Genomic DNA, 21,227 nt, shown 5'->3' with positions numbered 1-21,227 from the left:
TCAGGCGCAGTGTCGACCGCGCGGGGGCGCGCGCTGAGGGAGCGCGGAGATGTTCCTCGAAGTGCTCCTCTTCTATAAACTCGTTGATGCGGATGTGTTCATAGACGTCCCCGGTTTAAAAGTTCAGTCCGCGTGAGATTCAGTCGCTACAAGTCCCAGTTTCCATCGCGAGCAGCCATTTAAAACGCCGCATTTTCAAATTATACTTAAACTAATAATCAGTCGCTTTTTTACATGTGGAGAACGTGCTCAGTTCAAAGTAAACCGAGTGAGGAGTGAACACATGAGTCTCTCTGACTGATCTCTCCTGCGAACAAAGCACTATGGACCAAGGTAATACGTTATAAACTCTCTCTGCTTTACGTTCAATACGTACGCAATTAATTCATCTCATTATTTCTACACTCGTTTTTCATTTTTGTCACCTCAATGTACCACATATATGTGCACCCCCATTACCTCCTTCATTGGTCAGGGCACCCACAGGTCTAACAGGCAGCAGGAATGGTTTGGGTGGAAGATATTGTTTTCAGCGATGACGTGTGGTGATGTGTTAGTGTTAGTGTGGGTTGCTCTGGTAGGAGTTTTTAAACATTGCCTACACACTGTCCACTGTATTATACATCCTCATCTAGTTGGGCCGCCTAGTTGTAAATTCAGACAGTAGCTCAATTGTTGCTGCACTGTTTTGGTTGGCCAAGAACAGCCTACAACTGCAGGAAGATATCTGACTGACACTGAAAAGGACCAATCAAAAGTCTGCTATTTTGGTTTGATGTGTAGGTGGTGGCAGATAGCCAATCAAAATGCACCTTTCAGAATCCTGGCAGTTTGGGCAACTTAATGCACTGGAAGTATCAGATTTTAGTCGTCCTCTAATCCTTCAGCCAGTCACTGCACGCTACCCACAAGACTCTGCTAAATGGATAATTTTGTTTGATGGACTATTTTCAGTCCTGCAGTGACCCTGGGGTTTTAAAAAAAATCCAGCGTCACTTCTGTGTCTAATCAACACCTTTCAGCATAGTACACACTAACACAACATCACCATGTCAGTGTCACTGAGAATGATCCCCACCCAAATTACACCTGCTAGGGTAAAAGAAGCCTGATGATGTATGAACAATGCAAATTGGGGCTAATGATGTAGAGCCACTAATGGATATCAATATCTAATTGCAGAACCTATGTGGTCAGTGTAGCTGGTAAAAGGGACAATGACTGTAGAAACAAAATGAAATTTTTGGGTTTATTGGTATATTTATTAAAACAGAGAATTATGCTAAATTCCATTAAATAATAAATAAAGATATAAAATAAATAAATATACCCCCCCATCCATTTAATCAATTGTTATGTAAATGATTCTCCAAATTGTGGCAAATGCCCCAATAAAAGGAATGAGGTACAATCTTAAAAGGAATTTAGCATAAATCTTTTTAAATAAGTATATCAATAAACTCAAACAAAGGACTGGCGCCCCCTCCAGGGTGTATTCCTGCCTTGCGCCCAATGATTCCAGGTAGGCTCTGGATCCACCGCGACCCTGAACTGGATAAGCGCTTACAGATAATGAATGAATGAATAAACCCAAACAAGGTGCGGCACGGTGGCGCAGCAGGTAGTGTCGCAGTCACACAGCTCCAGGAACCTGGAGGTTGTGGGTTCGATTCCCGCTCCGGGTGACTGTCTGTGAGGAGTTGGTGTGTTCTCCCCATGTCCGCGTGGGTTTCCTCCGGGTGCTCCGGTTTCCTCCCACAGTCCAAAAACACACGTTGCAGGTGGATTGGCGACTCGAAAGTGTCCGTAGGTGTGAGTGTGTGAGTGAATGTGTGTGTGTCTGTGTTGCCCTGTGAAGGACTGGCGCCCCCTCCAGGGTGTATACCCGCCTTGCGCCCGATGATTCCAGGTAGGCTCTGGACCCCCCGTGACCCTAACTTGGATAAGCGGTTACAGATAATGGATGGATGGATAAACCCAAACATTACAATTATTTTGTTTCTACACTCATGTAAATTATTTTTTTAAATAAATGTTTTAAATGCTGGATATTTTTAACAATTGAAACCACTCTGAATGACTTTGTTTACTCCTGTTAATTTAGCTGAAATTTTTCCTTTAATATAAAAAGTAGATATTATTAATGAATCATCTCAGGAATACAATCTGTATTAACCCCACACAATTCTATAGGAATTCTTTAGACATATTACATATCACTGGGAAGTGTGTTTCTCAACAATGCCCTATTTGCATTTTAATACAATAAACTCATAAAAAGTATTTTATAAGTATTTTTTATAATAGTTGATCATCTGACCTAATACTTTATGAAATCACAAATTTAGTGTAAATGTGGTTTATCAATGATGGGATGAATCATACAACCACTAGGAAACAGACTTCCCAGTAGAGATTAGAAATTGCAAAACTACTACACATTGTGTGTTATTAAATCCTTGGTTATCAAGCATATCTCAAGAGGAAAGATGATATTGTCAGTGTTATTAAGACATGTTTTTTATTATAGTATACTAGTCTTGTCTCTTCTTTCTGCAGATTCCTGGCTGAGTTGTGAGAAGACTGCTGTCTTGCAGGGTGGATTTCTGTTGGCAAATCAGTTGTGCCAGCCCGCACACCTGTGTGCTTTGAGAAAAGAGAACTGGGAGACTGTTGGGCGTCCTGTTGTTCAGGCAGTCACTGAGATATGTGGACTGTTATGTGGAAACCCCCAGGATCAGCTTCAGTGGAGAAAGAGGATACTTTGTATACTCTGGAGCAAGATTTTGGACATGGAGAAGGGAGAGGACGTTGAGGTCAGCTGGAAGGAAAACCCACTGTTTGCTGTTCAAAATAGCCTCCCTGACATCAGTCATACACTAATGTTTGAGTTGGTCAAATCAATGGGTTTCTTCAGCATTTATGTTGAGCTGCTCCTATGCTTTCAAGCAGATGAGCAGCACAAAGAGCTGGAAAGGCTAGTGAAACATGTCACAAGTGACTGCACAGAAGGAGATGTGAAGTTCCTGCTGGAAGTGTGGTGGGAACTGATGAAAGGAAGGAGAGAAGAGCTGGACACTCTGGACCAAATTTTTACAGCCCAATGTGTCCGCTGGGCTCAGTGCCCCACTGACTGCAAACCACAAGCTTCAAAGCGTTTTAAACCAGACCCAGAATCAGCCACTTACAACACTTGCACATTTTCCATTCTACTGCGAGGTTTGGACAACATAAAAGAATATGCAACAACATCTGAGATTTGTTATTTTGGACTCTCCAACTGTCTAGACATGCTGTATACGTCCTATTTGTTATATCATGCAACTGACCTTCCTGCTGAAGTTAAACTACAAAAAATAGCTTCTTCAGTGTTCCTGCGAAAGAGAAATAATAATGTGTTGGAGGGAGCTGACCTTGCTCAGGCTATACGTGATGCCCAGAGGGATTTTGATGCCATGCACACTCCTGCTCAGAGCAAACCATGTGGAATTACCTTTGTCCAGGCCATGGAGATGGTGCTTGGTATAATATGCTCATGGGAAGCCAAGGGGTTATTGTCAATGCCCAACCAGGACCCAAGTTTCCAAGTAGTGCGTATGAAAGATTGTCTGTGCAGAGTAAATACTTCTTTAGAAAATCTGTCTGAAACTCTGGATGGAAATGGGCAGCAGATATTGATTAGTTTAAAAAATACCTTAAAACGACTGTCTGCATCCTCAACATTTACCGTTCCTGAAATCCCCTCATCTGAGTTAGCAAGTGTTGCCATGGCCATTCTTGACAGTGAATTAAAGGGCTTCCAGGAACTCCCTAAACTTTATGCTTGCAAACTGAGCCAGATCTTCAATGAGTCAGAGTGGTTAAGCTGTCTTGAAAGAAACAAACAGGCATTTGAGCAAAAAGACATTGTTATGACATTAGTCTCTACACTTATTGCCAAATGCCAAAGTGAAGATCTAATGCTGGCTAAAAAGCTGAAGGACATTATTGTGGACATTTTTTCCCAGCTTACGTTGCCTGACAAGAATGCAGCACTTTCTGAAATTCTTAGTTTGTCCGAGAAAGGTTTGCATGGCTTTCTTCCAAGCTCTGTAACAGCAGGCTTTGATGCAGAGCTAAACTTGGCCTTTAACAGCATCATACAAGGTGGAACAAAGGGTAGCCTGAGCTCCGCGGTCTCAGCTGTGGCTCGGATTGCCTTCCAGAACCCAGAGTCCACCTTGAACCGATGCTTCCACATGGCTGTGGTGAACCTTGGAGCGCATACTCTACTTGCTCAGATTCTCCAACAGTTGCCTGGCCTCAGGAACTCAGCAGGAGACTCCAAGGACATGAGAAAAGAAAATCACAACTTGTTGTATAAATGTTTGGAGTCAAGTACATGGAGCAAGCTTTCTTCTCTGCAAGAGGAAGAACAGTTCCTTCAATTCTTGTCTGATCTGATGAAACCCAGTATTGTTGGACAAACAGAAGAAAAACAGAGCTTCCTCCTGCCAGAGGAGGTTGTACATACATTTGTCCTGCCTTACTTCTCCTCTTCTGCATTTAACTCGTCTAAGCTAAAATTATGCCTTCAACTTCTCCAGTGCACATTGAACTACATGTCCTCAGCTGAGGGTACAGCTTGGATAATGAACTGCTCTCCGTTTCCACTCCTATACTGCCTGGCTCAGCTCCTGAACAACTGCAGTAGGTGCTGGGAGCAGCCAGCAGAGGGCGATACAGTGTTATCCATTGAGCATAAAGAACTGTTGATCTTAATTCTGACCACAATTGGAAAAGTAGTTGGTAAAGAAGTAGCTCTTGCCCCTGATACTTGGTCCAGAGCGCTCTTTTGGTTGTATGAAAAAGTGGAAGAGCTTGACTGGACTGTCCGCTTTCACCTGAAGGATGTGTGGGGAGATCACTTCAAATACGAGGTGCCAAGCTCTCTCCTGGCTGTATGTGACCTTTCAGAGCATGAGTGGTCAGGCTTGGTGTTGCCTCGTTACGGACAAGGCACTGGCCTGCTGGCATGGGTGGAGTGCTGCTGCCTTTCGGATCACATTCAGGCAACAATGATGGAAACCCTCTCTTTAAACCTGCTCAACACAGATGAAGTAAACATGTTTAGCAAAGGCCTGATGGTGGCAGTGCTACAGGCCCTTCCCTGGTGCACAGCCGCTGAATGGGAAAGGGTCCTGAAGATATTGCATGAGCTTTTGCAAACGGACAAGCTTTATGTTCCATACTCTGTGGAATATGTAGACTTCCTGCCATTACTAGACCTCCGTTCTTTTGCACGTGACTTGCGTCTGTCTTTGTTTCTTCTGCGCTTGTTCCAACTGCTCTGTGGCTCCAGCTGTGCAGACTGGCTACCTTCCCATGGCTGGGCACACGTAGGTCGTCTTTATGCAGCTGCCATGAGGGGTGTTATTGACTCGGTGAAGGATAAAGTGCCCCTCCCGTCTTCAGAGGGCCCATCTAAATGTCCTGAGAGCAGCAATGGAATTCTCAGCCAGGAGGTTCTGTTCGTGCTGACTCAGCTCTTCTGTCATGTTGTGCATGTGCAGGTAATGATGCAGGGGCAGCCGGAGCCACTGTTTCTCTGTGCACTGGAGATTCTGTCCAGCTATGAGGCTGTCCTGGCTGCGTATCCCAAAAGCAGCACTGCCCTACAGTCTGCCAACACGCGTCACTTTCTAACTACTATCTCAGACAATGTCGAGTGCTCAGACATGAGAGCTGTCCTACACCAGAAAATCGCACAGCTATGAAGTTAAACTGGAATGTTGGAAGTAAATAAATGAGCATTGGTTTAATTGACATTTTCACAAAATTAAAAATTATTCTACACAGCATTCACTTGTATGTTTGAAGTGGATTTTTATTAGATATTTCTCATGAACACATAATACATGAGGGTTTTTTTTATCCTTTGGCCATGAAGCAGTCTTATTTACTACAGGCTAGAGGTACTTTATTGGTTTGTTTTTGTTCTCAGAATCTAAGAGTGTAAATAAAGCCTCAAGTCAGACAGTTTTGGCTTGAAGCTAGAGTGGCGAGGGAATCGACTCGTATCCCCTTGTTAAAATGAATAAAGAACAGATAAATAGGACTAAAGTTTATGATATATCAGTATACCCAGGTCTTACCATGTTAATTTTAGCGGCTGTAGCTTTAAAATGGATTAAATTAAAGCAGTTTTTTATAATCCTATTGACTCTAAATATCCATAGCACACCTCTCCCTGCAGAGATACTTGAAACAGTTGAATGGAGAGTTACAGTTGAATTGCAGAAGACTGGAGAAGAATAAGATATGAAGAAAAATAAAGTGCCTTTCAAGCAGTGTAACTATCTGTGCTGAGGTTAGTTTCCCAGGTTTGCCAGTGTTGTACTGGTTCAGAAAAGGAGAACTATTATTCAGACATACCATGGTTCTAAAAACCTATTTATTAACTGGAGAAGATTTATTTCCAATGAAATAAAGAAACACAACAGGATCCATGTATTTTAATGCCTTTTCTAGGTGTGCCATGGAATTCAATATGTGTAATCTAGTCTGCTACAAACATTTATTCCCTTTATTACACTTGATGCGCCGCTAACCCCACCCTGTCACATGCATAGACTGTAAGGGTGCCAGAGGATACAAAACAAAGAACAGACTGTTTAGCAATATCAGAAAAAATTGGCAGGAAATCTTGCCTTAAATTAAACTTGGCAAATGCAGTTTCTATAATGAGCCTGTACACATAGATCTCAGCTACTATGAGCAGAGGGTTAATTATTCAACACAGGATAAGAGATGACCCTTTCAATGAATGTGAAAGCCAGAATGTCTGTGTTATAATGGATGCTACTGATAAGCATTTTTAATATTTTTCTTAATTATTTTTATGATCCATTTGCAATTAAGACAAGTCTTAGTAATCTTAGTATAGATTTAATGGTACAAACATGACTCATTGTTTCTAGAATACTGTAACATGAACTGTTAGGCCTTAAATTTAGTTCAAATTGATCAAAAAAATTGACAATAAACGCATAAAAATGCATTTGTCCATCAGAGCGTGTTTGGTACTTACTCTAGGATACTAAGTAGAACAATTAAAAGAAATATCCAGCAAATTGCCAGCTGATCTTCTATAATTCATACAGAATTGATTGTAATTGATGTTTTAATTGTAACATTTTAAGTAAGCAAACTTAACACAAAATACAAAGAAGTGCATAGAAGTGTTGCAGTCTACATTCACACACAGACTATCTTCATTGACCTGACATCCAAATGTGTAAACGCCTCTGAGGGGTCAGAGGTGTGCTTAAGAGAGTCTGCACAGCTTCTCACTCACTTCCCACAGTTTCTTGGCGACGGCATCATCCCGAGCTTTAGGCTGTACTTTTTTCACTGCGCAGTTGGAGAAATATTGGCCGCTCAAACCTTCAATGCCCTCCTGCACAGCACAGTATAGACTAGTCTGAGCCCCTGCTTCCACATCCTTAAAGAACATAGCTGCAATGGGTTTTATCAGCTTCCTGACCATTGGGTGGTAACTGCGATACAGTGCAGTATTGACAACTCCTGGAAAACAAAGTCATACACTATAATGCATATGCTTTTCCAATATATCTTGAAGGTTGTTAATATAGAGTTTGTCCCTCTTTACTGAAGTAACAGATTTTAATCTTTTGTGTAGCACTTTACAACTGGGACATTGCTTTGAGGAGCTGATGGCATGTAGCCAAACATTAGAGAGGTCAGATTTTGGATTAAAGAAGCGATTCTAATTCATCCCAGAGGTATTGGACGCTCAAGACAAAACAATCGCTCCACAGCACAATACTAGAGGGCTTTAAACACCTCTAGCTGATTCTTGGCATTGGGTGTTAAAGGAAAAATATTGAATTTCATACAATAAAGAGAACATTTTTTATGTTAATATTTAAAGATATTTACATTTATGTTGTACATTATATTTACAGATATGTTGTACATTTTAAATTTTTATTGGACATATATATATAACAGTGCAGTGAGGGGAATACTGACCAGGATGGAGGCTATAGCAGGTCACACTGGTTCCTTGGAGCCTCTTTGCAAGTTCATGGATGAACAGCACATTGCACAGCTTACTGTTGCAGTATGTCTTCAGATTATCCATGCAAGAGTTGCCTTTTCCAAACTCCTTATGGGCATAAAGGAGGCTAAAATCAAGGCTTCCAAACTGATGACACATTGAAGACACACTGATGACTCTACTCGGACCACACTCTTTCAGTCTGTCCAACAACAAATTGGTCAGGAGGAAGTGACCTATGTGATTGACCCCAAACATTAAGCCCAGGCCATCTTCTGTAGTGCCCTGTGAAACAACCCCTAAAAACACAACCCATATTTAAATGCAAGTAAAACATGTGGTGGTAGAGGATGTTAATTAAGTCTGAGAATTTTTTAACTACTTTTATTTGTGTATTTTCATTTTCAAATATTAAACAGTTTAAAAGTTAGTGAGCACAAAATGCAGGGCATAGTAAGCATTTTCCATTGGGGCTGATTTAGGGAAAAGTTTGTGATTTTAATGATACATGACCTGGCATAAAAAAGTCAGTATGTTAGCATTAGTGATTTTTCATTGGAATACAATGCTAACTGTAACCGGTGCTGTATAAAATGTTATCGGACCTGCGTTGTTGATGAGGATGTCCAGCCTTTTCTCTGTTCTAAGGAAGGTTTCAGCAAAAGAGCGAATGGACTTGAGACTGGCCAAGTCCAGCTCCATAAACACCACATTACTGCTCCGGCTCTCCTGCGGAAACATGGCGGGGACATTAATAAGACTGAACGCATTTGATTTCAGGTCAAGGGTGCACTGGGGAAGAGTTTTTCTCCCGAATCTTAAGTTCCACCTTAAATGGTGCTGCTACGGTCTGGCGCGTGAATGCTGCATCTTTTAAGGTGGAACTGCAAATTCAAATAGGCTAACAGCAGCGTTTCAAAATAAATATAGACTATCTCACTCTTTTCACGATTGCCACAGCCGCCTCACCGCGTACTTCACTGCGGCAAGCGAGAATAACCCGAGCCCCTCTTCTGGCCAAGTCTGTCGCCGTCTCTCTCCCGATGCCCGTGTTACTACCTACAACTCACACTCAACTTCATTAGCAGCAGAAGCAGACTTGAATCACAGGAGACCGAAGTCAACACAAAGCGATTTTAAACGTGAAACCACTCACCAGTAACAACGACCGTTTTCCCGTGAAGCTTCGCCTTACTTTTACATCTCGCACCTGACGCAATTTTACGAATTAAAATGAAAATAGCTACAGTCACACCAACAACCAGGATGAATTCGGACATTACTGCTCTTTACCCACCTCACCAGTCTTCGCCACACACTTTGTGTTAAAAATGGGGAAGCAGTGTTGCCACAACCAAACCGGACGGGCCGGTCTTAAGTCTAAATCTGCTCCTCCAGCCGAACCTGTGCTTCCAAAAGTAGAGCTGGGTGTTATCACACTTTCTAGTGATTTGTATCCTAACACACTTGATTTAACGCTTCAAAAGATCGTGCTAGAACACAGGAAACTTAGGTTGCTCAAATGTTGTTTATGAAACCCAACAGAAATTCTCCATTTTAGCGGGAAATGGCTTTACACAAAAGGACACATCTGTTTTATTTTTCATTCCGAGGCTGTAAAATGTGAGCAAACAGCATTTTCTGTTTAACTCCTGGTTCACCCCCTCCCTCCCAAATTCTGCTCAATTGACCTATTATACATTGCAATATATAGATGTATAAATTGCAACTTTAATAAATTAATTTGAGAATCGTTTATCAGTTCCAGTCACCACCTTTATGAAATACTCTGACTTAAATTTCTCTAAAACGAACCAGTCTCATTTTTAAAATACACATATAGTTAATTTGCAAAAACTAAACAAAAAGGCTAAGGCTTCTCGTGTATAGTCCTACTGTAAGCTGAAGAGCTTTGGGAGGTTATCACCATTTTCTCATCTCTGTTGAACCCTCTCCCAGAAAGATTTCCTCACCTTTTTGAGGAAAAAGAATAATTACTGCCTCTCAGCAGGACCTATCCTCCTATTACTTCTTTATTTTGATTCTCTCCTCTTTCCACAGATGTCATCCAACAATTTCTCACATCTAACAATCCAACCATGAGTCTGCTAGACCTTATTCAAGCCATGCTATTTCAGATTATTGCTCCAAACCTCCTTCCTTTCATCCCTTTCATCATAAGCAGCTCTTTGTTCTCAGGTCGTGTGCCATCCACTTTAAAGCCAGCCAGGGTAGTCCCCGTATCGAATAAGCCAACTTTTGACAGCTTGGACATCAGCAACCACTAACCAGGGCCCAGTTTCATCTTAGTGTTAATATCATCTTAACGTTTGGGAGACCCAGCACAGTTTTTTTCCTCTTAAAGGTCTTTGAACCTTCTGTGTACAATTAACTGTCGCTTTCCCACTCAAAACAATCTGCAAGAGCCTTCGATACAGTTGACGACAAGATCCTCCTGTCTGTCCTCACCAGCCTATGGAATAACAGTCTCTGCATGGCAGTGGTTTTCATCATACCTGGATATAACAAATATTTTAACCTCCTCAAACCCATTTGAAATTCATAGAGATGTTTATTCTGGAAAACAAATACAAATATTACCAAGAAATATGACATATAATAATGAGTGTAAGCCTGATATAAAATGATTATGCTGAAAATGTTGACACTGTGCTGGATTAAAATGTACTAATCTAATTCATAAATAATAACAAAAGAACCTAATGAAGAAACGAGTAATATATTGGATTGTGAATGGAAAATTAAAAAATGTGACATTTTGTCTAAGGTTCTGTTTAATCACTGGTAGTCCGACCAAAAAAAACGCTGTGCAACCTCCAACTTTGCCGTGGGCTGCCATCTCGCTATTGGGGGTGTCTGGTAAATCTAAAAAAGTTGTGTATTTCAAATCATAGCTTCATAGAGAATAGAAAACATCTGAGTAATTAATTTATTTTAAACTCTTCAGTATACTGAGGTAGCTGCCTCATTTACAAAATAGATAAGCTGTAATTTAATGACACCTAGTCTTTGAAATTCACTTTAAATGATCAATTATTTAAGAAACCTTACTTAAATAAATCTAGGCTTTTTTGCCTATGTAAGATTATCTCAGTGATACACATGTTATTACTTCAAGCTGAACTCATGCAGCTATTTGTTGAAGCATTTATTTCGTTACTTATTTCATAACCATGTTTATTAATTTGAACAACTCTAACAGCAACAGTGCTTTGTGCCTCTTAAAGCTCCCCATGTTCTCCCTCTGTAGCTGGATTGTGCATGCCTGCAGCACAGAAGGACTCTGCCAGAGACTGAAGAGGGAGAGAGAGCTGAAATAGCTCCACACATGACTCTGTTTACGCTCTGCCATTGTGTCTGTTTTCAGGCTGTTTACACCCATTACGCACTTACCCAGGCTGAGGAAAAAGTAGTTCCCACCAAACGCGTATCATTTAGACAAGATCTCAGTAGTGTAGTTCTTTCCACTGTGTTCCTGTTAATGATATAGGTTACCTCAAATGACTGAGTATCGATATTTTGATTAGAGAATTGATTTTAGAGCATAAAGATCTGTTATCGGAGGTACCGATATTTCAGTATCGATCCGCACATCACTAATGCTTCAATTTTAGTGAGAGTTCCTTGGAGCTGGAACATACTGTGATACCTCCAACATAAACTTTATTAATGATTCAGTTTCATCATTTTAAACAAGACCTCTGTGGTTTTGGAAGCATGAAATTAGAGCAAGAAATGTATAAAACATGCATATGTTTATTTGCCAAAAGTGTGCATGTTAGACATACAATAAACCAGTTTAATAGTTTGTGTTTTACTTCTCTCAAATAATAATAATAATAATAATTATTATAATAATATTCATAGTGCCATGACCAGAGTTTGACTGATCTCGTTTCATTTTCCGAAATGAAAAACCATATTCTTCTTCCCTGTTCTCAGCCACTGTGTAGTTGTGAAGAAGCAACAAGACTGGAACAATTAAATAAATAGTAATTAATAATAACAATCAAATAAATAAAAAAAAATCCTTATATAGCAAGACATCAATTGACTGGATGACAGTGTCTTTCAGTTTCCAGTTGTTGTATTTCCTTTTGTAGGCTCCATCACTGGATTAAAAACTGTACAAGCACTGCTGCTAGGCCACTGCTATTTAATCTCTACAAAAATAAGATCATGTTCTCCACGCTCTTTGCAGTTCTTGTGGAAGTTCTCAGATGAAGGGAATATTTACAGCAGAGCAGAAATAAATCAATAAGGAAGAGGAGGTCAGGATGAACATAAGAGGAGGCTGCAGGAGATGGGAGAAGGTCACAGAAGTGGTGAGAAGTGCTGGGGAACTTCCACAAGGCAAAGAAGGGGCTCGAGACCCTCAGGCTGGACATCAGCAGTGTGTCTAAATGGAGACTTCATACTCTCTTGTGTCCTGCAGATCATACACAAATAAAACTTTACTTAAGAGCAAAACACAGTAGAACAAAGAAGCTAGGAGTTATAATTAAATACTTTATGATATAAAAAGCAAGAGTAAGAGTGCACATTCACCACATTTCCATGCACACCAAAGCTTTAACATTAGTCTCAGTTCCATGAAATGTTTAAATGTCATGTCCTGAAGAAGTTTTTCTATTAAAAAAATACTTAAATATTTTGACTCAGTTCTTCAATTGTCAGGACCACCACAGAGCAGGTATGACATGGCTGATGGATCATTCTCAGTGCTGCAGTGACACTGATGTGGTGGAGGCATGTTATTGTGTGTTACACAGAGTAGAGATTAGTCCACCATCCAAAAATATTAAGCAAATGGCATTCATTTTACATCTAGAGGGTAAACAAAAAAAGACAGCGTGTCAAATAGAGCAGACATTGAGTGGACACTATGTTTAAAAACTCCAGCATCACTGCTCTGTCTGCTCCACTTGTGTCAGTGTAACACACAATAACACACCAGCACTAAGTCAGTATCACTGAAGTGCAGACAATGTTCTTCCACCAAAATAGTATCTGCTAGTGATCCTCTGGGCATCTTAACCATTGAAGTGGAGGCTGAATTGAGCCTGCAGAGCAACAGATGGAATACAGTGTGTAATTGTAGAACTAATAAAGGCTTCTGTACGGTCAGTGAAGCTGATAAAATGGACAATGTGGCTGACTGGTGCATGTAATCAGGTCTGTGCACAAAATATTTTGTCAGGGGCACCATGGTAAAACAGCCACTTACGGGATCATATGTAGTGTTAAAAATCTGGGATTAAAACCCTCATTTAATTAAATGAGTGTTTGTTGTTTGTTACAGCTCCACAGATCCATTTTTTTGTTTCTTAAAATAATCTAGAGGTAAGGTGAGCTACTGTGTGCATGTAAAGGTAGCTATTGATGAGTAGGTAAAGGAAAGACTAAATCAAACTCAGAGAAAGATGTGAAAAGAAAGACACCCATCACACCAATGGTTCCAACCTGCTTTGCTGCAAATGGCCCAATTCCACTGATCAACTCTCCTTACAGGCTTTGTCATTACAACAGTATCCTATAGGGAAGAACCGCTGGTGTCTGGGGACAATGATCGGTCTCTGTTTGAACAGGAAACCGTCAAAAGAAAAGGCAATGCAGAGGTCATGAAAATCCAACTCAAGCTGATGACACCAATAAAGAAAAAAACAAGTTAAATAAGAAAGAACATGGTCTGAAAAACGTCCACACTCTGGAAAAAAAAGATCAAGGTATGAACAGATAAGATGCAAATTCACTTCACTTCATTTCCCATAACTTACTGAGGGGTGTGTAAGGAGGGCTTTAATCAACAGAGGACAGGAGGCTTTAGATTTTGTTTTTTCCCAAGTGCTAAAGGCTCTGAGCCCTTATCGAGTGGAGGAAAGCTCAGATATAAAAATAGTAAACACCTGAGGGAGCTATTCTCCACAGAAAGCATTTCAATTCACACCTGAGAGAGGTGCTGATGATTCTGTTTGCCTCAGATTTACTCACTGACCCACTTAATGTGAACACACATGCACGTACGCTTTACTACTGTCTGTCCAGCGTCCTGGTCCAGAGGCTGTCCACAGCTCTGAGTCTCTAACCAAAAGCAGATGTGTACGAAGATGATTGGCACAAGCAGCAGGTGTGAATTAACTCCACATTCACACACAGGCACTGACAAGTTCAGTCACACAAAGTAATACTACTGATACAGAGCTGTCAGACATACTCACCTCACTGTTCTTGAGGTGGGGGTCAGGGTGGGTGGGGGAAGAGTGAGACAGAAACAGAGAGAGAAAGACAGACAGCAATAGAGAGAGAGAGAGAGAGAGAGAGAGAGAGAGAGAGAGAGGTAACAGATTAGAAAAGCAACTAGAGAGGATCAGAGAGCAGACAAAGTACAGAGATTAAACAGAATTGTGAACTTGCTGTATAAAATATTTAAATAGTATTTTTTTCTAAGTCAAATTTACTTCAACACTGACCTCTGTTCCTTTATCTTGGTAGTGCAAGCCCCTGGTTACTTTTAGCACAATCAGTCATTTACAACTGAGAAGACAAATTCTTGTTTCCCTGTCATCTCATGATCTGGGTGTCATTTTGGATTACATCACTGTGCACCAGTAGGTCAGGGAAAATAATATAAACCAGTAATATGTTTCAGGGATGGCACGGTGGTGCAGCAGGTAGTGTCGCAGTCACACAGCTCCAGGGACATGGAGGTTCTGGGTTCGATTCCCACTCCAGGTGACTGTGAGGAGTTTGATGTGTTCTCCCTGTGTCCGCGTGGGTTTCCTCCGGGTGCTCCGGTTTCCTCCCACAGTCCAATCCAGGTGGATTGGCGACTCAAAACTGTCCGTAGGTGTAAATGTGTGTGTGTTGCTCTGTGAAGGACTGGCGCCCCCTCCAGGGTGTGTTCCCACCTTGTGCCCAATAATTCCAGATAGGCTCTGGACCCACCGCAAGCCTGAACTGGATAAGTGCTTACAGATAATGAATGAATGATATGTTTCACCTTGCTCTTCCTACACCACCCAGGGGTTAAACTACAACTCTGGTTTGTGTGAAAAACCAAACTCAAACACACCCTAGAGGGGGACACTTTTTTGAGTCGCCACCTACCAACGTGTGTGTTTTTGGACTGTGGGAGGAAACCGGAGCACCCAGAGGAAACCCAAGCAGACACAGGGAGAACACACCAAACTCCTCACAGACAGTCCCCTGGAGCAGGAGCAGGAGCAAGTCCCTGGAGCTGTGTGATTGCGACACTACCTGCTGCGCCAACGTGCCACCCATTAAAGATTTATGGAAAAGTTTTAAATAAAAATGATACCCATCCCACAGGCAGGCACATGAGTGGAATATATCATGAATTAACTGACTCTAACTTTTATTTTAGCATTTTTATATTAACTGATTCACTTTAATTTTAAGAATGTGGCATGAAGGATGTGATAATGGTGTGGCATTCACCATTGCCTTTAAACTCCACAACGTCACTTCACAGATAATTACATCTGGTAAATGGGCCTGCAATATGTCTGCACAGATGGTGCTTTAAGGGCATAATTTCACTCCAGATGTGCACTCAGTAGTGGAACCGAAAAGCAACATGGTCAGAGCACATGAGCGACCAATGAGGAACCTGAATATCTGTGTTTCTCCATCAAAGATGTGGCTATGAAGAGGCTTTAGTGCCCCAAGTGTAAGATAGTAAGTGTAGTGTAAGTCACAAGTGCATCAGTTAAGAGACTTTTGAAATCAGGTTTCAGGCAGAAAGACATTACAGTATGTAAAGAAATTGTTTTATAATTTCTGATTCATCTTCCAGTATTTAAATGAAGAGTTGGCACTTACTGCAGTCTCATAGATGGGGTTTTCAAAAGCTGATTCTCCTCTGATTTGATCGTACTGTGGTGATGCAGACATGGGCAATCGCAGAGATTTCCCCTGAACCCTAAAAACAGAGCAATCTGTCATTCATATGTATAAAGGGAAGGGTAATCTATAACAACTTCAATCACATCAAGCTTACCTTGAGAAGTAGAAGTATATCGACATGACAATTAACATGATGATAGCCACAGGGATAAAGATGGCAATGGCCATGTTGACTCCCTCCATGCTGAAGTCTGTACTGGCAACTGGTCAGAGACAAGTCATTGGTTAGCATGGGCTTACATAACTCTGCACAAAGCATGCATACCTTGATGTTGTTTATTATTGTAGGTTATTTGTAAAGTGAGAGTTCTCACCATCTAGTCTGCGTTCATTTACATACTCCATTGCTGCTGCTGACGAGATAAAGAACAAAAAACACAAAAATGGGAAGCCATGTTAGATTAACCCATTAGGTCCCATTCCTAATGCTTCAGCAACTACTATGAATAATTCATTGCCCTGAAAATATGTAGTATACTCTTGCTGCCAAAACAAAACTTGATTTCTGAAATTGTAACTTTAAAGAAAAGTAAAAGAAAAACTGTTCTTCATTGTTTATATGTTTATACATAAAAGATGGTTTAATTAATTTACTTATTATTTTTAATATACTACATTTACAATTTTTTAACCCATTTCCCCCCCAGTTTAGCCATGGCCTATTCTGCTGTGCCACTTGGGTGACAAAATATTTTTAAATGTGCTAACTTTCCCACCAATCCCATAAAAAATGACTTAAATATATCTTCTCTGTGAACAATGAATATGTCTTTGATAAGCTGTCCATTTGCATTAAATGCAAATGCTTCCTGGCGTATTTTGCATATTTATCTGTTCAGTTTCTTTTTGGAATTTCTTTAAAAAAATACAGCTGTCAAAATCATGGGTAGAGGGCACAGTAAAGATTGAGCTCTATAATAACACCCAAGCGCTAACATGTTACTACTGTACATCAATAACTGAATTAATACAGATGGAGAAAGATAGGTTTATGATGGATGTTAAAGTGAACTGTACCTTTGCAGACTGGAGGAGGGTGGCTCCACTTGGATGGGTGACTTGGGACACAGCGGATGATGGTCTCTCCGAGGAGTTTGTAGCCACTGTGGCATGAAAAGCGCAGCATTTCTCCAGCCTGATAATACTGCTTCTCGGATACCTGCACACCATGCGCTGGAGAACCAGGATTCCTACATGGCTCATATGATTCAGCTATAAACACACACAAACAATTTAAATAAACTTAAGAGACTTAAGATGGTGCACACCTAAGATGGTGCAATCTGCACTGTAACATCATTCATCAGTTCAACCTAAACATTTCATGCATTTTTTCTTAATTTTCAGGTTAAGAATAAGTAAACCTTGGCTTAAAGGAACAATGTGTAAGATATGAGTTTGTTGCTCCTGGGGCTCACACTAGTATAATTAATTTTTACAGCATTGTACTGTATTTCTTCCCTCCTCCACAAGTTTCATAGTACAGTTTTCAAAGTGCTGAGCCTAGAGTACCAATGATAGAAGCTATATTCTCCTTATTACAGGTCAGTGAAGCATCACAATGATTTTGAAGCTGCAATATAAGATAAAAATATTACATAGTGTTCCTTTAAGAAGCAGTTCTAACAATAATAGATTTCATGGAAACGCAGTGTCCTCTGTCTGCTCCTCTTGCCTCAAATGAGAAGATTCAGTATCAGACACTTAATCAAATGCTGCTAATGAAAGTGTCACGGAATGGTTCTGGAATATCAATCTATTACTCAAACCACTCTCATTACACTTGATGAATGGTGGGCTGCTCTTCAGACTGGAGCGCTACTCACGGTTGCATTTGGGGAGTTTCTCGCTCCACTTTGGGCCTGTGGAATCATGGTGGTAGCAGGATAGCAGGCTGTTGCCGGACAGTGAGTAGCCCTTGTTACAGATGTATTGCACTGTGGAGCCCACAATGAGCCGAGGACCAGACATCACCCTGCGCCCATGCTCCACAGTCCCGGGGTCTGGACATGAGAGGACTGAGGAAACACACATGAATAACGGTATTTTACACTATTTACACTATTAAGGACGTGCCCATATCATTTCTTTTCAGCTGTGCAGGAGTAAATGTTTATTGTACATTCCAATATTGAAACAAAACCCACAACAACGCTGAGGTTGGTTCCTTATTCGCAGACGCCGATTCCTTATGCTCCTTATTCAGAGACTGAAGTTAGCTCCTTATTTGCAGATCCAGATTCAATGAGCCACGGTGAACGAAAGGGAGTGTTCGATGTACAGATAATGCAGCACACATTACTTTTAATGCTTTGATAGCACCAAATACAGAAAGTAATGAACTGTTTTACCTCACAACACACAAACCAAGCCAAAAACATGTACAAAATATTTTTTCTTCCTTTAATTAATCACTGTTTATTTTGTTTATTCGATCCTAACGGTCTCTGCAGTTTAAAATTCTTTGACCAGTAAAAATAAAACATAAAATAGCAGGTTAAATAAATATATACATATTAAACTGAGGGACTATACTATCAGGTGGGGATACTGAAATTCTCATCCTAAATACAGCTTTAATGCCACACATAAAAAACCTTGCATTTAGTCAGGCCCAGGCTAGTGATATTTACTTTATCTGAAAACAAGTCATATTAAGAGCTTTTTTTTTCAACAAGATATAAGGTGAGAAAGTGGTTCTAGAAGTCAAATCAAAAAGTCAAAAAATCTTATTCTTTAATTTTAACTGCAAACATGGCATATTGAGCGGTCACTGTAACAGACTATTTGACTATCTAAGAATGCAAACAAAGCCTACAATTTTTACTGTTTGTTAGGCAAAAATTTCTCTCTCTTTTTTACCGCAGTTGGCAACACTTGGTGCGCTGTAAACTCCACTTAAATACCCTCTAGATAGGCGTCTCTAATCAGTACAGCACCTTTTGGGTCTCTGATTGGGGCGGGAGCTGTCCATCAGCACCATGTGTTCTCCAGATGTCTCCTGGGAATTAGAGTTCTTGCGACTCTGTTGAGCAGGATCTCTGGACATGACACCATTTTACCGTAGGAAACCATCAGGTATATATATATATATATATATATATCCTAGTGGCATTTTAAGTAGAAAGGAGCTTGAGTGCCAGCATAGTGTACATAACTCCCATGTTTTAGAAGAAAATGACACTGATAAAACCAGGCTAAAGGCTAGGCTGTGAAAGCTAATATTTTCTGGTACCAGAGTGGTTCTCTGAAAGAGAGATTGTGGTCTCTCTAAGATATGTTCCCAACTTTATGGCAGCAGGCCATGGAACACTACTCATTCATTCATTCATTCATTCATTATCTGTAAGCGCTTATCCAATTCAGGGTTGCGGTGGGTCCAGAGCCTACCTGGAATCATTGGGCACAAGGCCGGAATACACCCTGGAGGGGGCGCCAGTCCTTCACAGAGCAACACAGACACACACACACATTCGGAACACTACTCAGTGAAACAGAAATATACTCATCAGCAATTTCATCAGACATTGTCCAGACTGCTGCATGGCTGGTCGTTCCTAGGCCTTTTGAAAGATGGTTCCCTGCCAGATGTAATGTAATGTAGGCTGCAATATGATAATCACATAATGTTATGTAATAAGCTCTTGATATTCTGTCGCAGAATGTCATGCATCTGTGGTCTGCTATTAAGAAACAACCACTTACTTTAAACTTCCTCTGTCATTCCCATTGTCCAAAAAGGTTCTTTGTCAAATAATAATTTGACTTCTTCATTCATTTTATTGATCAACCTAAGGCAAGCCTCTTTTTGGATAAACTCCATCTGTTACAACTAGCACTTCTAGAACCCCTGAGTAAGAACACAGTAACGGACCTCATCCTGAATATAGTTTGGTAAGATTGCCAGGATCTTTGCTCTTTTTACTCAGAATGCAACTAGGTACCAAGTTTCACCAGTAGATGGCATTAAAGGAGCGTAACTGAGCAGGAACCACAGCAGAAAAATTATGCCCAGCAGAGCAAAATAATCCAAGACTTTCACATCTTCACTGGAGGAGCTGTAGTGTCAGAATGAAAACATTTAATTGCAACTTGTTTTTCAAGCTAATTTATTTAGAAATAGCTGTTCAAAACTTGACAGAAGCTCACATTTATTCCTCTGTAGCTTTCCGCCCTCCAATAATAAATGAGGCTGATGTCAGCTGTGATTTATCAGTCAATGGAGAGGATATTTATATAGACATTCCAGCCCCAAACCACACAGCTTTTGATAATCAATCATGGGTAGAGCAGGCTCGGTGGTGCTGTGGTTTGGAAATTCTGCAGCAAACTGATAATTATTTCTGACTGAATACATTAATACCACGCCCTGAGCCCTGGAGGGTGTTCAGAAAGCAGGATCTCTCAGTAATGCTGGATAACTTGAGACAGAAGTGAGGGTAATTCAGGAAAAATGTCTCCAATCACCTGCTGGATGGGACAGTCTTAATGTTTGACATATTGGGCTAATGAGCCAGTTTGTTTTTACCTTTTTAAAGGGATGTCTAAAATTGTGGGGAAACACTGTTCTTTCTGGTTTGTTTGATCAGAACCTGTATCCTTTAAGATGGAATGGCATGTTTGAGGAAAAACTGACTGTTCTTTGTGCAGTTAGCGGTCTCCCAATTTTCCACGTTAAGGAATCAGAAATTATCCTCATCTCTGTTCTCATCCTCATCTCTGTTCAAGTTTTTCAAATTGGAGGTCTTTCCATTATTTAAAAAAACTTCAGATGCTTTTTCTCTGCTGTGAGCAGAGAGAGAGAGAGAGAGAGAGAGAGAGAGAGAGAGAAAGAGAGAGGAAACCTAGCATACCAGACCGAGACACTTTGTTTTTTTTTAAACCAATTATTGACACAAGGGCTTTGTAAACACATTAGAACTGTTTTGAGCAAACCAACTGAATGGATGGCTAGGAAATGGTGAGAAATATTTTTATGATTAAAATTGCGAACAATGCTTTTAAATTACACAGAGCTTCTGAACACAAACAAACCAGAGAGAACTGCAGGTTCCCCACAATGTAATATGTAGAAAATATTTTGATTACAACTGTATATCAGTAACAGTAGCTGAAGAACTCTACAATCAATAAGCATGGCATGCAGTCATATTGAAGTAAGAAAAACAAATGTAGATGCCCTGTTCTTCATATACATTCTCCATTCAAGCATACAGAT

The 21,227-nt window shown here is 40.5% G+C and overlaps 3 protein-coding genes across 5 annotated transcripts in view; 1 reads left to right on the top strand and 2 right to left on the bottom strand.

Moving 5' to 3' along the window:
* Window positions 1-102: 102 nt before the first annotated feature.
* gemin4 (gem (nuclear organelle) associated protein 4) lies at window positions 103-6,173 on the top strand. The gene is made up of 2 exons (XM_066663815.1): window positions 103-333; window positions 2,560-6,173. The coding sequence occupies exons 1-2, from the start codon at window positions 324-326 to the stop codon at window positions 5,754-5,756; spliced, it is 3,207 nt and encodes a 1,068-aa protein (XP_066519912.1). The 5' UTR covers window positions 103-323; the 3' UTR covers window positions 5,757-6,173.
* Window positions 6,174-6,329: 156 nt separating this feature from the next.
* dhrs13b.1 (dehydrogenase/reductase (SDR family) member 13b.1) lies at window positions 6,330-9,655 on the bottom strand. Its single transcript, XM_066663840.1, has 5 exons — window positions 9,219-9,655; window positions 9,003-9,121; window positions 8,668-8,791; window positions 8,035-8,361; window positions 6,330-7,566 (listed from the first exon to the last, which is right to left on the bottom strand). Exons 1-5 carry the CDS (start codon window positions 9,340-9,342, stop codon window positions 7,307-7,309), a joined length of 954 nt encoding a protein of 317 aa, XP_066519937.1. The 5' UTR covers window positions 9,343-9,655; the 3' UTR covers window positions 6,330-7,306.
* A 6,073-nt stretch (window positions 9,656-15,728) lies between these two features.
* Window positions 15,729-21,227, bottom strand: part of sez6b (seizure related 6 homolog b) — a 257,071-nt gene continuing 251,572 nt past the window's right edge. For 2 of the 3 annotated variants that reach the window (XM_066663784.1, XM_066663802.1), the window contains exons 12-16: window positions 17,836-18,027; window positions 17,027-17,221; window positions 16,324-16,362; window positions 16,104-16,212; window positions 15,730-16,025 (exon numbers count right to left, since the gene is read on the bottom strand). In XM_066663784.1, the coding sequence (XP_066519881.1) occupies window positions 15,875-16,025; window positions 16,104-16,212; window positions 16,324-16,362; window positions 17,027-17,221; window positions 17,836-18,027 (686 nt within the window). In that variant the 3' untranslated portion in view covers window positions 15,730-15,874. Of the gene's footprint in view, window positions 16,026-16,103; window positions 16,213-16,323; window positions 16,363-17,026; window positions 17,222-17,835; window positions 18,028-21,227 lie in introns of all 3 variants that reach the window. The other variant, XM_066663793.1, reaches the window with a different exon arrangement.

This window comes from Hoplias malabaricus, chromosome 1, assembly GCF_029633855.1.
Source record: "Hoplias malabaricus isolate fHopMal1 chromosome 1, fHopMal1.hap1, whole genome shotgun sequence".
In the NCBI taxonomy this organism is placed as follows: Eukaryota; Metazoa; Chordata; class Actinopteri; order Characiformes; family Erythrinidae; genus Hoplias; species Hoplias malabaricus.
Note: the sequence above shows the minus strand (reverse complement) of the source record. Positions and strands in the feature narration are given on the sequence as shown.

What these genes read in the sequence shown, in the direction of transcription:
- dhrs13b.1 (XM_066663840.1), bottom strand. Translation starts at nt 9,342, where the DNA reads ATGTCCGAATTCATCCTGGTTGTTGGTGTGACTGTAGCTATTTTCATT. An exon ending in CTGTGGCAATCGTGAAAAGA is followed by an intron (nt 8,792 to 9,002) that starts GTGAGATAGTCT and finishes ATGTTTCCGCAG; the next exon opens with GAGAGCCGGAGCAGTAATGT. An exon ending in CATCCTCATCAACAACGCAG is followed by an intron (nt 8,362 to 8,667) that starts GTCCGATAACAT and finishes TTGTGTTTTTAG; the next exon opens with GGGTTGTTTCACAGGGCACT.